At 52.0% G+C, this 11,899-nt stretch overlaps 1 protein-coding gene across 1 annotated transcript; it reads right to left on the reverse strand.

Moving 5' to 3' along the window:
* Nucleotides 1–2,158: 2,158 nt before the first annotated feature.
* On the reverse strand, nucleotides 2,159–11,697 carry Parp10 (poly(ADP-ribose) polymerase family member 10). The gene is given in 11 exon segments (XM_032917180.1): nucleotides 2,159–3,023; nucleotides 8,304–8,437; nucleotides 8,536–8,958; nucleotides 8,961–9,167; nucleotides 9,380–9,452; nucleotides 9,544–9,765; nucleotides 9,871–10,610; nucleotides 10,691–10,927; nucleotides 11,011–11,265; nucleotides 11,342–11,520; nucleotides 11,620–11,697. Coding segments are annotated over 10 exon segments (3,033 nt in total). The 5' UTR covers nucleotides 11,514–11,520; nucleotides 11,620–11,697; the 3' UTR covers nucleotides 2,159–2,453.
* Nucleotides 11,698–11,899: the final 202 nt, after the last annotated feature.

Genomic DNA, 11,899 nt, shown 5'->3' on the forward strand with positions numbered 1-11,899 from the left:
GGCAATGTGCTCCCACCCTGATACGGCTGCCAAGAGACCAAGAAATTATTCCAACCGAAAAATCTGGACCCGTTTCCAGGAGACCACTGCTGAGCTGTTGCAGCAAGAAGCCAGACGTCAGCCTTTTAAAAGACCTCCAACCTCCTGCAGCTACCAAGGTGGAGCCAGCAGGTGGAGCTGTGCTACCTGAACTCACCAGTTCAGAATGAACCCTCCTTCATAGCTGATCACCCCTGGTGTCTTATCCAATTCAACACCTGAACACAGTACATAGAAGGTGTTTGAGGCCTATAATGATGAGGTAGGCTGACCAGACAGTCCCCTCCCCATTACCTGCAATGCGGATGACGGCCCGCTCTGCAGGATCCAAGACGCTCCCATTGCCCACAGAACCACCTCCACTCCGCCGGCTTCTCTGTGTTTTCCCAAGGTTCCAGGGCAGTGTGTCCCCGGGGCTGGGTGAACCACTGCTTCCATTGGAACTACTTTCAGCCACTGCCACTGGCCGTACCTCGGAGTCCTCCCCTGACATGGCCTCCTGGAGGGAAAGTAAGAAGGATTCACACTCTCACCTGTGGGTGAAGGTGATACTGTACATTGACCTACCACCTCCTTAACCTGAACATTGATACCAAGCTCCTATCTTGCCCATCACCCCTGATGTTCACCCCAGACCTTACAGTCTCTCTCCCATTCCTATCTATCCTCACCTCCAGCACACACATTGACCATCATTCCTGTCTCTTAGTTACCCAAATGCTATCCCCGCCCCCATCCCCAGCACAGGATGCCGACTCCGCCCTCCACCTGTCAAACCGGAGGAGAAGAGGACTCTACTTTCGAGCACACATTGATAGGACCCTGTCACTAGGACTAGAGCTTCCATTCCCTGCATTTCAGTCTTGGATTCCCTCTCCTCTGATCCTCCAATAGACTGGCAATGAGGCCATCAACAAACACGGCTTATGTCCCTATTGTCCCACTCTTCAAAACAAGACCCTCAACTCCAGCCCGTGGTCACTGCATCTACCTCCAGGCTCAGTCTTTAGGACTCCCCATCATTCTACCCTACCTCTAGCCTACACAGTCCCACCTCTGTCTCTGCGATCTCTGCAGCAAAGGCCTATAAATAGCTGGAGCCGCAGCGGCGTGGGTTGCGGGAACTCGGATGCCGCAAGGCCCGGGGGAGCCCGGCAGCCGCTCTAGCAACCCACCAGCTTACTGCACGCAGCCAAAGCGCACGCATCCCCACGCCTGCACACGCCCTAGCTCTCTGCCCCAAGAACACTGGCGTGCGAAGAGGTGAATGGGGCTCTGTCTCAGCGGGGGTGGCATAGAGTGGGGGCACAATGTGGGCTCTGTGCCTTGCCCTCAGGCCAAGGGCTGGGAAAGAGTCAACGGTCCTCAAGCTGGTGCCTCTCTCGACCCCACTCCACCGCGGAGCCCCTCAGTGGCTGTCTCTGTTCCAGCCCCCAACTGAGCCTGCCTTCATCGCAGCGTTTTCTGCCCACACTCAAGCACCTCCCGTCCAGTTCCGCAATTTCCTGATCCTAGGGAGGTGTTGATCTCTGCATAGAGCAAGAGGAGTTGCGAAGCGGCACCTAGTTCCGGGTGGTCTAAGGCCATTGACCCCTACCCACCTTCCCCTCCCCCGCCTCCCAACTCCCAACACATCTGGAACCTCTCCATACCCTCCCAGTTCTACGCTCCTGGTGGTTCCGCTTGCCTCCTCTCTGCCGCTGCAGCCAGACTCCTGGGGCCCAGGAGAACCGCGGAGGCAGCGCAGGCGGGGCTAATCCAGAGCCCCGCCCCGGTCCCACTAAGAGCTGCGCTGCCCGGGTACCTCCGAAAGCAAGCAAACGATTCACGCGTGACCGGGCTACGGGCCAAGAGTCCTAGACCTGGAGGTTGCAGAACCGGAACCGAAGATATGACTAGATCAGGCGGCACTCACTTAGTGCGCACACCTTGGTGGGCGGTGCGTGAGGAGGCCGAGATGCTGCAGGCGATCCGGAGGTCGTAGGAGTGCCCGGAGTCCAGAAGCCTGGATCCACTACCCACCGCCGCCCCCACCCCCCGTGAACAGCTGACCTGGTCCCCAGCCACGTGGGTAGCCCCCACTCTCCAAACAGGTCGGATTTGGAGTTCCAACCAGTCCTTCTATCTAACTGGTTTCAAATACAGGTTTATTCAAAGACAGAGCCCCGCTAGGGCGCGGTCCAACCAAGACGGGTGTGCCGGGTGGTGCACCCTCCTGCCGAGTTCTGCTGACCCCTGGCGGCCGAGCAGGCCAAGGAACCGATAAGGTCTGGCCTTCCCCAGTCCACAGTCATCCTGGCAGGAGCACGCCCGTGGGCAGCTCTGACGCTTAAGGACTTTGTAGAGCAGGGAACCAGAAGCTGGCCTCTTAGGTCGAATGTCCAGGAAAGAGATCCAAGAGACCATGAGAGTTATCAGGGGGTGCCCAAGAGTATGTTCTTGCAGGTGATTAGATGAGTGGGTAGAGCTTGGGTGTCGTGAAAGATAACAAAGATTTTGGGCTGGTGAAGGCAGTCCACGGCGCTGTCGTACCGAAGCACCTGACCGGAGGCCCTCAAAGGAGGCGCCCTCAGACCGCGGGAGCCCTGTCCATAGTCACCGGTCAGCACCTGTGCCACAAACACTGCCTTGTGGCCTTCTGCATTGGGAGGTGAGTAGCGATCCAGTACCGACAGAGAGGCACGCTTGGCGAAGTACACGCCCTGTCCGTAGAGGGTGCCTAGGAGACAGGACAGGTGAGTCACCAAAGTGAGGGTGATCCGGATTAGCATGGCCCAGCGTCTCTGCCCTGCACAGGCCTTACCCTTACCGTTTCGGCCACAGAAACTGCGGTTGAAGCCGTATGCACAGATGTCAAGCACTGCAGACTCTGAGGTGCCGTGATAGAGGACCTGCTCCACCGGGTGTTGCTGGCAGCGTTGCATCAAGCGCTCCCGATGCAGCTGGTATTGCTGTTGCAGCAGTGGGTGTGACACACGTTCTACCTGCCAAGTGCATGGTAGTGGGGGTGAAGTTATTTGGAATCTATCCCTACACTGGCCAGAGAGAGCTGAACTCAGCAGCCTGATGGGAGAATTTAGAATTTACGTGAAAACTTGAAAGCCCACCATCATGCTCTGTCCAGGGGAATACAGAACTGCCTCCATGAGACAAGTGACACTGGAGGGCTAGCTTCCTAACTCCTCCAGAAATGTCTGACTCCTGCAGCTGGGTAGACCCCACCCCACTCACCTAAACTCAGGATCAACAATCAGGCTTCAGCAGTAAAAAGCCAAGCCAGGAGCCTATATTGCCTGTCAGCACCGGAAGGTTCAGACAGCAGAGGAGACTTCAACCAACCAACTGCAGTCCTTGAAGGGACAAACTCGGGGTTTCAAACAGAACTATTAAAGAAACACTAACTGGCCTTTTAGGAGGCAGACGAACACCACATCCAGAAAACAAAAGTACCTGCTATGAAAAAGTCTGGCCATCAGAAACAGGACATTTAGGATGGGATTTCAAGGCTGGAGAGGCAGTGTGGAAGGCAGAGTGCCTGCTTAGCAAGTGGGATGGATCCCCAGGATAGAAACGGAAAGGGAAAAGCCGGGTGGTGGTGCACACCATGTATCCCAGCAGAGGCAGGCAGATGTCTGAGTTTGAGGCCAATCTGGTCTAAGAGGGAGTTCCGGGACAGCCAGGGCTACACAGAGACCCTGTCTCAAAAAGCAATAGATAGATAGATAGATAGATAGATAGATAGATAGATAGATAGATAGATAGATGAAATAGATAGATGAGAGAAAGAGAGAGAAGAGAGGGGAAGAGGAGGGAGGAAGAGAAGAAATAGCAGAGGAGGAGGAAAGGATTACTGAGAATGGCTGGATAATGAAGTGGTTAGAGCCACAGACTGGACTACATAGTCCTTTAGATGGATCTAAGAAACGGGCGCTGAGAACAGAGCTGAAGGGCCAGAGAAAGCAGCCATGAGAGGACAGGCAAGAACATGAAGCAGACGGAGAAGGTCTAAGCTCTGCTTCATAAGAAGGCGGTGCACCTGGGAACAAAGTGGACAATGTGTCCCTGAGCCGGAGGCTATATCACCAGATGGAGAGAACCATGAAGTGCCAAGGACACTGGGAAAGACATGCCCCTGGCACCTAACAGAAAACCGTAGTTTCTGAAGTGAAAAAAACAAAAACAAAAACAAAAAACCTTTGCAAGTAAACACGTGCACATCGAGGTCGTATGCAGGTACAAACTGGAAGAAATTCCACCGTGGGTTTCTCAATGCCTATACTGGATGTTGGTAAAGCATCAAGCGTGGGGCTGGACAGATAGCTCAGCAATTAGGAGTGTATACTGCTCTTGCAGAGGACCCAAGCTTGACTCCTAGCACCTATGTCAGGTGACCCACAACTGTCTGTAATTCCATTTCCAGAGGGAACAGAGGCCTCCACGGTCACCTGAATTCATGTGCACATAAATCCCCCCCCCCCCCACCCACAAAAACCCCCACCACAAAACAAACTTTTTTTAATATTTAAAAAAAAAAAAAAAAAAAAAAAGGACGATGATTGTTCTAACTTTCTAAGAAAGTGAGGGGTAGGGGGAGACAGTGATCACCCAGGAAGAAAAGGCCATTGCTGTGCAAGCCTAGAACCTGAATTCAGGCCCCAGAACGCACCCACATCAAGATATAAATCTGAAAAAATATATATGTATTGAATTTATACACCATACCCCAGCCAAGATAAGAAAGCAAATAAGGACATGATAGCAAATGAAAGACCATGCAAAATTTACCTCTACATCAAGTTAGAGCTAGGTACAGTGGCTCACGCCTTTAATTCCCGTACTCGGAAGGCACAGGAGGCCTCATTTCTGTGAGTTCAAGGCCAGCCTGGTTTTACACAGTGAGTTCCAGGAAAGCCAGAGCTACACAGTAAGACCCTGTCTCGACAAAATAAAATTAGAGTCGTGAAACAATCCTCTAGGTTTAAAAGGCTATGTGCATACTTTTTTGGGTTTTGAGGCACAGTCTTGCTCTATTCCCCTGCCCCTCACTGCTGGGATTCTGTGCCATCACGCCCTGCTGTTCATTGCTGGGAACTGAACTCAGGGCTTTGTGAATGCTAGGAAGCCCCGTACCAGCTGAGTCACATTCTCAGTCTACCACACCAGGTTATAAGGTGTTTTGTTTTGTTGTGTGTGTGGGGGGTTTGTTTTGTTTTGTTTTTCCCTCTTTAAGATTTTGTTGTTTTAATTTTTGTATGTGTATATGTGTAGGTACACTCAGAGGCCAAAAGAGGGCATCAGTGCTCTCCTGGAGCTGGAGTGACAGGCAATTGTGAGCTGCCTAACATGGCCGGTATTGGGAATCAAACTCCAGTACTCAAGTGAAGCTCTCTTAACCACCGAATCATCTCTCCAGGCTCCGGAGAGATGGCTCTGTAGTCAAAAAGCACCGGCTGGTCTTCCAAAGGACATGGGTTCAATTCCTAGGACCCATATGCTGCTCTCTTCTGGCATCCTTAGGTATTGGGCACATACAATGGTACAGGGGACATAAGTGCAAGCAAAATACTCATATGCATAAGAAAAATTATTAAAGTTGAGAATAATATATGCTAAAAATTAGAATTTTGTTGATGTCTGTGTTAATGTTTGTGTCCTGCCTGCATGCTTTTCTGTATACCACACACATGTCCGGAGGCAGCAGAGTTCAGAAGCAGTCATTGGGTTCCCTGGAACCGGAGTTACAGGTGCTTGTGAACTATCACGTGACTGCTGAGAACAGAACCAAGGTCTTCGGCAAGAGTAACGTGTTCTTAGCCCCTGAGCTGTCTCTCCAGCTCCCACAGTTTTGGTTTCGTGTTTGCTTTGCTTCGTTTCCTTGGTCTTTCCAGACAGGGTTTCACCGTGCAGCCCTGGCTGTCCTGGAACTGGCTCTGTAGACCAGGCTGGCCTTGAACTCAGAGATCCGCCTGCCTCTGCCTCCCGAGGGCTGGGATTAAAGGCCTGTGCTTCCACCACCCAGCAAGCTCCCACAGTTTTAACAAACATGGTTACATTTACCTGGTTGTGATTCAAGGTTAGGTATTTTTTTTTCTTTATCCTTATCAACATAGAGCAAAGCATGGAGACTATAAAGTGAAGTTTGTCTATGTGCCTAACAACATAGTATAAACATTGTAAATGTCCAAATTACGAGATGGTAGGAGGAAGAGATGATAGAAAAAGAAAGAAAACCTAGTCTATTCCTCTGTGTATATCTAGACAAGCGAAAAAATAAAGTTTCTGCGGTTATAACAGAAAAAAATGTGCCACTGTAAGTTGATAGGATATACTTCCTGGAAGATTCGAGTAAACAAATATTCCTAACAAAACCAGCGGGCTGTGAACGGAGGGATGGCAGCCATTGTGGCAGTGTCATAGGTGGTAGCTGACGTCAGGGCCCACTGGTGACCTTCCTAACTTCCAGGGAAGACCAGAAGTCCTGCATTTCCAGCCATCTCTATATGAAGACTGAGGCCGCTAGCCCTACCCATAAGTTTTAGCATTGTGAGTGAAGAGCACCTTGTGCAGCCTTACCAAACAGCGGCAACTCCCCTGTCCTTTCTACCATCTACGGCCGTCCCTCTTTGGCCTCATTTATGAGTGCATTCAGACTTCTAGGTGACAAAGCTGTTGGTCATCATGTTCTCACTTCTAGCTTACAGTCCATCTCCTTAGCATACTTCCAGAGATATCTCTGTTGTCACTCCCTGCACATTCTTTGTCTCCTTGTCACATGTGGCCGGCTAGCCTGACAGTCTCTCTCTTCTTCCCAGCCATTTAGTTATTATTATTATTATATTTTTTTTGAGACAGAATCTCACTATGTAACTCTGGCTGGACTGGAACTCACTATGTAAACCAGGTTAGCCTCAAACTCACAGACCCACCTGCCTCTACTCTTCTTTTCTCACCTGTATGGAGTGCTGGGAAGAGGGTCCTAAGGCTTGGTACTAGCTTGGTTATTGTCCATGTTCACTGTTGCCAAATTTAGCAAGAATTCAGGAGGAGTAGCCACTATAAATACATACAATATATACATGTGTGCATAGTTTTCTCCCACTGACCTGTATCTCTAGCTACACACACACACACACACACACACACACACACACACACACAGAGGCATTATTTTAATTACAAGGAGAGAAGGTAGGGCTAACCAGAACAGGCCTCTGTTGGAGATAGAAAGCCCTTCCCCCTCCCCCGTACGCACAAGAACAGGAAGAGCAATCCTCACATTGGCCACCAGGTGGTATCAGCGGTGGCACAGTCAGTCCTACAGTCCCCAGTAGAGAGCCTCGCTCAGGCAGGCCTGTCAGATCCTTAATCCCTATACCCTTCTGTCTATCTTCCTCAGACTCCAAATGTTCTCAGGGCAAAGAAGGGGCACTTATCCACTGTAGGGAGCAGAGGAACCCTGAGTGAATGAAATCCTGAATGAACGTGTGTTGCTGGTGTGAGCCAGCCACGTCAAGGACCCCAGAACCTTGGCAAAGCCTTCTACCTCTAAAGCTCAGAGGTATGGCAGAGCCTTCCTCTTACCCAAAGGTGGACGTTGATGGTGTGTGCAGAAAAATGTCCACCACAGCTTTCTCTGCTAGAATATTTACTGCCCAAAGGCTGCTCCCAACAGAGATCTGCTTAACCTGCCTCCTTGACCCACTAATCCTCGTTTATCTGTATATAATAACCCTGCCTCCTTGTGCAGCTGCATGCGATAACCCCACCCCCGGTCCACTCTATATAACAAAGGCATTCAGCTTCTGAGGTGCTGCATTTCCTCCATCTAAGAGCCCAGAATGCATCCCAGCATTCTGTGTAACCCCATGTTTGTCCTTTCTTCACTCCCTCAATGCCCCCCGTCATGTCCAAGTCCCCGGGACCAGGGATGGAAGCAATCCATTTATCAGCTTTCAACATATCCACCTTAAGCAGTTTTTGGTCAATTGACCCTAATATAAAGAAAAGTTCTCGGGGGGCTGGAGAGATGACTCAGCGGTTAAGAGCACTGACTGCTCTTCCAGAGGTCCTGAGTTCAATTCCCAGCAACCACATGGTGGCTCACAACCATCTGTAATGGGATCCGATGCCCTCTTTTGGTGTGTCTGAAAACAGCTACCGTGTACTCACATAAATAAAATAAATAAATCTTTTAAAAAAAAGAAAAGAAAAAGAAACGTTCTGTACGCAGGACACAAGGCCAGCAACGCAGGACGTGAACTCACTCGGACAATGCAGATTTTGCTGTGAGCAGCATCCAGGGTGTCATAAAAGGCCCGCACCACATCTTGGAACTCCTTGGAATTCTCTTCCAAGGCCTCCAGCCTGCCCAAGGGTTCTTTCAGCCCCTGCTCTGACACTGACACAGAGGAAGAAAGGACATCAGGGCCATGTCTCAAGCACTAAGCCTAAAAGCTAACCCATTCCACCCTCCCCAAGTCCAAGGTACAGACTCACAGTTGTTTTTTGAGGCCTCCAAAGGAAAGGTCAAATTCTGGTCCTGGGGGCCATCAAGCAGAGCAGATAAGTGGCGAGCCGCACGGGCAGGCTGGACTCCAAAGCCACGGAGGCCGGCATGGTCGCCACGTAGGGTAACGCTCACATCATAACACCTCTCCAGACGAGCCGCAAGCTCTGAGGGCAGCATACACCCTTGGAGACTCACTGTCTCCTCCTGAAGGTGTGCCTCCAAGGCCTCTGATAACGCCCGGTTCAATTCATCCACATCCTGCTCAAAGGATGTGTGCACCACCAGCTGGGCCCTGCCCCTAGTGTCCTCATCCAAGGGCTCTTCTGCTTCTAACAAGGAGAGGGCCATGGCTTGCCTTAGCGCATTAGCCTCCTGCTGATCAGCCACCTGGCTTTGGGACTCCAAGGACCGTGGATAGCCAGTGCAGTGGCTTCTTCCTCTAACTGCCCAGGTGCCCCAGTGCTAAGGGCTACAGGCTCCTCCTCAGCCTCAAGTGTGGGGATTTCCTCCTCCCGCTCTAGAACAGTCTCTTCTGGTTCTCCAGCTTTCTCTTCCTCCATCTCCAGAGGCACCCTGTCCTCTAGGCCCTCCAGGGTAGCCAGCAGCGCTTGGACTTCCTCTAAAGGCAGAAATAGGCCAAAGGGTCAAGGGTTGGCCAGGGGACTGACGATAAACAATAGGGTGAACTGGACTATATATAAGAAGATGGAAATCATATTTGTGGGTACAAGGCAGGCCATAAAGGGGTCACCGAACAGTGATAGGGCAGAGCAGGGAGGGCATCATCAAGGAAAGAGCACAGGACATACTAGGGCTCCCTAGAGTCCCTACCCAGTCTCATGCTCTCTTGATTGATGCCTGTACTGTGGGCGTGGAGGACTTGGAGGGCCTCGGTGGGATCTGTCTGTGGGAAGAGGATGTCAGGGTCACGGCTGAGGAAGAGGCGTCTAGGTCTGAAATGTGAGACAAAGGACAAGGGCAGAACTCCATCTTACCCTTTCAGGATCTATGACCAGGGTAGCACTGGCCAGATGTTCTGTCCCGAAGACGCACTGGAACTGAGCCTCCAGTCTGTGAAGAAGGTGCTGCCCCTCCACACCTAGCAGGAACCTGGCACTGCCTGGATGCTTCATGTTGAGCATGTGACAGCTGACGCTGCCCAGCAGACTCTGCAGCAACTCCTGGGCTGCCTGGCAGGGGGCCCTGGCTCCGCAAAGCTGCAGGACCATAAGAGGGATCGTCTATGGGTTCAGAGCACAGGAAGGTGCCTGAACCCCAGTTAGAGAAGAGGCAAAGTTGAGGGGATCCTGAGGGCCACTCACCCGAAAGCCAGTCACATCTAATCCTTCAAGTGGGAAAAGGGCAACGTCTTCCAGGCTGACAAGAAGGTCCTCGTAATAGAGCTGCAGGAAGCTCATGGCCCCTGGCTCCGCTGGCAACACCATTTCTACCAGGTCCTCCTGCTTTTGCATCTCCCCGGACCCAGGGCTCTCCAGCCCTGTCTCTACAGACTCCATGGCTGTCCCTACTAGACCCCTTATCCCCTCCTGCCCCGGTGAGCCAATGGCCACTTCCCCCAGGCCCTCACATTCCTGAACGCCCACTGAGTCTGTGGTCATGGGTCCTGCTTGCTCTGGGAGCTCTGTAAAGCTTTCTACTGGATCTCCTGAGCTTGCAGACCCCATAATCCCCTGTCTTATGAAACCAGTCTGCTCTGGAGATCCCATAGTTCCTGAATTTATAGGCTCTTCTTGCTCCGGAGACCTCACAGATCCTGAGTCAACTGGCATGGCTTGTCCTGGAGTTTCTACCGGACCTGCCCTTAGAAGGGTTCCTAATTGTCCTGGTGCCTCCCCAGAGCCTACAGCCACTGTCAGAGACGCGGCCAGCCCTCCAGCTTCTGTAAGAGCACCATCAATGACTCCAGATTCTTGTGTAGCTGAATGATCCCCCCCACTGATGCCCTCGGCAAGGCCCTCTGGCTCTAAGACATCATAGTGGGGGACAAGGCACAACTCAGAGCCCTGTAGCCAGTGTTTCTGCTTCAGCACCCGTTCAGCCACTGAGGGAAGAGAGAAGATAGAAAGCACATTGAGTTTCCAGCATAGAGGAAGGGCCCTCCTAGTTTCAGGCCCCACTTACCCTGCCATTGCCGAAAGGAGATAACAGTGCCCAGTTTTCCGGGCAGGCTGCGAATACCCTCCAAGGGTCCCCCACCACTGCGACGCTCATTTTCCAGGTAGAGCTCCAACAACAGCAGGTCCACAGAAGCAGGGCTGTCCACCACACGTACTGCTCGGGTCTGAGGCACCCAGGCCAAGGACACGGTGGCTCCATTTAGGGGCAGATTTCGGGCCTGTTCCACCAGGGCACAGACGTCTGTGGGCAATATGTGAATCAACTCAGGTACCCTCCTTAACTGGAAGCCGTGCCCCCAATCCTGCCTCTCACATGCCTCTTACCTGCCTCAGAAAGAGGCATGGATAACTGGACCAGGGCACAGTCCTGCCGAGGACTGGCCAGGACACAGCAAGTCTGCACGGGGTGCCCTGCCGCACACAGTAGGGCCTGAACATGTTGCTCTAGGCTCAGAGGTGAAGTGCCGGGTGGCAGGTGTTGGAGAAGCACACGTTCAGGGGCACGTGGTGGGGCTGGCCTCAGGCTCAGTCGGACACCATGTAGTCGGTGCTCTGTCTGGGCTAAGGCCCTCTTGGCATCTGTGAGCAGAGACAAGGTGTCAGAGATGGCAAAGCTTTAGGGCACCAAGGCAACCTCTTGTGTCAACTTCCTCACCTGCGGGATCTTGAAAGACGAGGATACCCCCACAGCCAAGTCTCTGCCAGCTCAATAGAGGTCCTCCACCAGAACGACGGTGGTTTTCAAAGTAGAGAGTAAGCAGCTCATCTGGTATTTCAGGGAGCAGTCCCCAGAGCTCCAAGGCTGCCCCTGACTCCTCCTCTGCCATCAGAATCCTGGGGTGCAACACATGGGAAGGAAAGAGGCCTACTGTACCTGTTCAGTCCTCTCCCATGCTCCTATTTGCTCCCCCAATACCCCATATTTACACTCACCCCTGCTGTCTCAGGTCAGTCGGTTAGGCTTGCTGTACCTCCCAGGCCTGAGGTAGAAAAGCAAAAGTGAAACTTACTGGGGAAAGGAAAGAGGGAGGAGCTAAGCCAGAGGCTGTAAATAGTCCAGGAGCTTCCTCTCTTGCTTCAGCCTTAACCCTTAGTCCACAAGGAATTTCTAAAGACCTTTCTGCCAGCCCACCCACTAGCCTTTGACTAGCAGGGTAGACCAGATGTCTCCTAGACTTTCTCTTCTTTCTTGGCTTCTCTTTGTGGCTAACCA

The sequence above is a fragment of the Rattus rattus genome, chromosome 1, assembly GCF_011064425.1.
Source record: "Rattus rattus isolate New Zealand chromosome 1, Rrattus_CSIRO_v1, whole genome shotgun sequence".
NCBI lineage: Eukaryota > Metazoa > Chordata > Mammalia > Rodentia > Muridae > Rattus > Rattus rattus.